At 62.6% G+C, this 4,796-nt stretch overlaps 1 protein-coding gene across 1 annotated transcript in view; it reads left to right on the top strand.

Annotated features, from left to right (window-relative positions):
* HIPK4 (homeodomain interacting protein kinase 4) overlaps positions 1 to 3,886 on the top strand; it is a 7,262-nt gene extending 3,376 nt beyond the window's left edge. Inside the window, exons 2-4 of the mRNA XM_011372219.1 lie at positions 624 to 980; positions 2,040 to 2,873; positions 3,425 to 3,886. Coding sequence (XP_011370521.1) covers positions 624 to 980; positions 2,040 to 2,873; positions 3,425 to 3,601 — 1,368 coding nt within the window. The 3' untranslated portion in view covers positions 3,602 to 3,886. The remainder of the gene's footprint in view (positions 1 to 623; positions 981 to 2,039; positions 2,874 to 3,424) is intronic.
* The last annotated feature ends 910 nt before the right edge of the window (positions 3,887 to 4,796 follow it).

Here is a 4,796-nt window from a genome sequence, read left to right on the forward strand (position 1 = left end):
GAGGGGGAACGTGGGAAGAGCTGAGGGCAGAGGGGACAGGGGCAGATCGTAGGAGCCTGGGGGGGTGGGGGGTGGGGCTCAGTGAGGACTTTGGCTTTTATCATAGGATGTGGTAAAGCCACAGGAAGATTCTGGGTAGGGGAGCTACGTGACCCGACTCAGGTATTCACAGGATCCCTCAGGGCGTATGTGAGGAACAGACGGAGGGACAGAGGGGAGGAGCAGGGAGAGCGGTCTAGGCAGGAGATGACACAGAGATGACAAAGGACAAGGGCGGGGGCTGTGGCTGGAATGCGCAGGGGACAGATTCTCCATCCGTTCAGATGGTGGAGCCAACAGGATTTGCTGATGCACAAGGTGTGGGGTGAGAGGAGAGGGGTCCTAACCCTCATGGGCATACGTTCTAGTGGAGAGACATAGAGACAGAGACACAGACATGTAAACCAGAGACAAAGGCTGGAGGAGACAGGTTGGGCCATAAACGAGAGAGAGAGGCTCACAGACACAGCGACAGACCGTCAGATGGCAGATGCAGACAGACACTGGGGATAGATGCCCAGGGAGGCCCCGATCGGCTGTCCCTGCTCCTTGCCTTGCCCACTGGCCTCCCTTCCCCCAAACAGGTGATCGACTTCGGCTCGGCCAGCATTTTTAGTGAGGTGCGCTACGTGAAGGAGCCGTACATCCAGTCGCGTTTCTATCGGGCGCCCGAGATTCTGCTGGGGCTGCCCTTCTGTGAGAAGGTAGATGTGTGGTCACTGGGCTGTGTCATGGCCGAGCTGCACCTGGGCTGGCCGCTCTACCCTGGCAACAACGAGTACGACCAGGTGCGCTACATCTGTGAGACCCAGGGCCTGCCCAAGCCCCACCTGCTCCACGCCGCCCGCAAGGCCCACCACTTCTTCAAGCGCAATCCTCACCCAGACGCCGCCAACCCCTGGCAGCTCAAGTCCTCTGCTGACTACCTGGCCGAGACCAAGGTAGGGGGGCAGGTGGGGCGAGGGCAGTCAGTGTGGGGGCTGCTGCACCAAGAAAAAATCCAGGGAGGCGTGGAAGCTGGGGGACAGCTACGGGGATTGTCACAGCAAGAGAGATCTGGGCAAGACCAAAGATGGGATGGGAAATTTGAGGGTCACCCTGGGTGCTGCTGTAGCAAGACAGATACGGGTGAGACTGCATGGAGGACTGGAGAATCTGGGTCACACCACGAGGGTGACAGGGTAGAGCAGGTCCTCTGCCAGCTCTGGATCTGGGGTCCGGCCAGCGTGTGCAGCGTGAGGGATCTGAGTGAGGTCCCGGGGTGGGAGGGGGAGGCTGGAAGTCTGGGGCAGCCGGTCTGCTCCCTCTGTGGCTGCAGTCGTCACGCATGCGCAGCAAGAGTCCGGGTGAGACGCAGGGGACTAGGAGTTCGGGCCAGCCTTGGGAGCTGTCACAGCAAGAGGGGTGTGGAGGAGACCGAAGGTGGGACTGAAAGCAAAGGCAGCTTCTCTGACAGCGCCTTGCCTGGGGGGTGTCAAACTGGTGTAACGAGAAGGTTCAATCGCTGGGAGACCCTGGGGGCCGGGATCGGGGGTGGGGGCTCTAGCAGCCACAGGGGTCCGGGTTTGATTCCGAGGAGGACTGCAAGTTCAGAGCACTCCCTCTACTAGTGGCTGTTGGGGGTTGAGTCCACAGCTCTGGAAAGGGCTGGAGGTCTGGGGTGAGGTGCAGAACTTGGTGGGTGAGAGCTCAGGGTTAGATGACGAGAGGACCGCAGAACACGATCAGGTGTCCTTCCTGCAGCAAGAGGAGGGCTCTGCGGGTCCGGTGTTAAGGGGGCAGGTGTGGCCCAACCAGCAGCAAAAGGGCTCCGAGTCAGATCACGGGCAGAACGGGAAGTCAGGGTTCAGGCGTGTGGACTTCGTAGCAACGAGAGGGCTCTGGGCCAGATCGGAGGACAGCCTGGAAGCTGGGGGGATGAGGGGGTGTCACGTGTGGGCCCCCTGCAGGAGGCCCGAGGCCTGCACTCCACGCCCACCCCGCCCACCACGTCCCGCCAGGTGCGCCCCCTGGAACGCCGCAAGTACATGCTCAAGTCGCTGGACCAGATCGAGACGGTGAACGGTGGCGGAGCCGCCGGTCGGCTGACCTTCCCGGACCGAGAGGCGCTGGCGGAGCACGCGGACCTCAAGAGCATGGTGGAGCTGATCAAGCGCATGCTGACCTGGGAGTCCCACGAGCGCATCAGCCCCAGCGCCGCCCTGCGCCACCCCTTCGTGTCCATGCAGCAGCTGCGCAGCGCCCACGAGACCACCCGCTACTACCAGCTGTCGCTGCGCGGCTGCCGCCTCTCCCTGCAGGTGGACGGCAAGCCCGCCACGCCCGGGGTGGCGGCCGCCGAAGACGGGCCCCCCTACTACTGTCTGGCGGAGGAGGAGGAGGCGGCGGGCATGGTTGGCGTGGCGGGCGGCGGGCCCTTCTTCCGGGAGGAGAAGGCACCGGGCATGCAGCGGGCCATCGACCAGCTGGACGACCTGAGTCTGCAGGAGGCGGGCCGTGGGCTGTGGGGTGAGGCCCCCGACGTGCTGGCCCCACTCAAGGTGGCCGCGGCTGGCCGCCGGGTGCCCGACTCGGGCCCCGAGCCCATCCTGGCCTTCTACAGCAGCCGCCTGGCTGGCCGCCACAAGGCCCGCAAGCCCCCCACAGGCTCCAAGTCCGACTCCAACTTCAGCAACCTCATCCGCCTGAGCCAGGCCTCCCCCGAGGAGGATGGGCCCTGCCGGGGCAGCGGCTGGGCAGAAGGAGAGCACCGTGGGGCCTCCGCTGAGCCCCCCACCATCCCACAGCGGGATGGGGATGGGCCCGACATCAAGGACATGACCATGGACGCTGAGGTAAGCCAGGGGGCGGGCAGGGTGCAGGTGGTTCTGGGGTCGGGGCCTCCCTCAGAGCTCCAGGATGGGGACACAGTGAGCCGGGTCTTGGCCCCCACACACCTGTGTTGCCTGCAGCGGCTCAGGGTCTAACACACAGCCCCCCGCTGGGATGTGACGAGGCTCTACACACACTAGCCCACATTCAGGATATAACCAGGGTGTGACAAGGCTCTGCACATACTGATCTACTGTGAGGCTGTGTGAAAACTCAGAAGAGGGCGAGCCACCTGTAGGAAGTGATAGATAAAGGCCCAGCACTGAGAACGAGGCCTCAGCACGTGCTCGCCCATCCTCAGGAAGATGTGACAAAGCCTCAGCAGACACTAACACACCCTCGGGACACGTTACAGTCTCACCACACACCATCGAAGCCCCCAGGGTGTGACAAGGGTTGCAAAGGCATAGAATGGCCCTCAGGAAGGGACAAGGGTTCAGGTGGGAAAGGAGGGGATCCAAGGGGGGCAGCAGGCTGGTGGCTTCCAGGCTGATGCCCTCTTTTGCCCCCGCAGAGGCCAGACTCTGAGCTCTTCGACCCCAGCAGCTGTGCTGGGGAATGGCTGAGTGAGGACTGGACCCTGGAGGGCATGAGGGGCCCACGGGCTCAGGGCCTCCCGCCACGCCACGTCCACCCGCACGGACAGCCCCGGGCCACCAGCCTTCTGCAGCATGTTGGCGGGCACCACTGACGGTGACCCCACCCCCTGCCAGTCACCAGGGGCTGTGCTAGCTGGGCTGGCATCCCCTCAGAGCCACTCCCTGAATCCAAAAATTATTCTTACAGAAAGATAGTTATCCTTCTCCCCGCCCACGGCGTATACCTGCACACACTCCCTGAACACAAGAGGGCCTTGGTGTCTGGCCCGTGGCCCCCTCGGCCAGAGGGACGCAGGAAGGAAGGGGACTGTACCCTGCTGGCCCTGAGCACGTCCTCGGCCCTGTTGCCTCTGCCTATTCCAATAAAAACCTGTTCACAGCCTTGCCTCATGCCTGTCCTCCCTGCCTGAGGCGAGCCTGGCCCGGTGCTGGGGTGGGTTTCAGGCTGGCGCCTAGGCCCTGCTCTCCGATGCTGCACCATCGGCCGCTGGCTCAGGCTGGTGGCTGAGCTGCCATGGCATTTGGGAGGGACAGGCTGTGCTTGGCAGACCCACCCCCTAAATACACTGAGTGCTTGGCACGCGAGAAACCACCCTCAGAGCATTATGTTCAGTTCAGTAGGTGCTAACCCAAGTTTGCCAGATGCCAAGGTCTCTCTGTTGACCTGTCCTTGCCACGTTACAGGCCTGCCACGCACTCATCCGTGCTTGGTGCAGATTCACTTGGCGTGTGTAAATTTATGCTTAGTGTTCAGACATGCGAGTCCACCCTTGGGATACGGCAATGGTTCGCCGCATGCTCATCTGGCTGGGAACACGTGAGTGTGCGGCACATACCACCCCATGCTGGCTACGCGAGGCTCAGCACACGCCAGCCACACAGTCACACACCGCATGCTCGGCACGTGCCAGCTCACGTGCATTGTCCACCAAGGGCTCAGCACACGCCAGCTTGAGCCCTTCACATGTGAGGCTGCATCCATTACATGCTAAGGGCTCAGCACATGCCAAACCAATGGGCCACAAGCTACATGCTAAGCAGAGGCAGGTCACCCGTTGAGGGCTCAGCACATGCCAGTCACATGCTATGTGCTCGCCACATGGCAAGCACATGCTAAGGGCCGGCGTACACTCTCATGTCCCCACCAGAGGCCCATGCCGGCTGACCCCTATCCCGATACCCCGCCTCACACCACTCAGTCAGGCATAGGCTATACAGACAAGTTATTTACTTCTTATCATAACCTTGGGCCCTCTTTGCCCTGGGAAGGGGGTGGGCCGGGGGGCC

This window comes from Pteropus vampyrus, unplaced genomic scaffold (assembly GCF_000151845.1).
Source record: "Pteropus vampyrus isolate Shadow unplaced genomic scaffold, Pvam_2.0 Scaffold203, whole genome shotgun sequence".
Classification (NCBI taxonomy): Eukaryota; Metazoa; Chordata; class Mammalia; order Chiroptera; family Pteropodidae; genus Pteropus; species Pteropus vampyrus.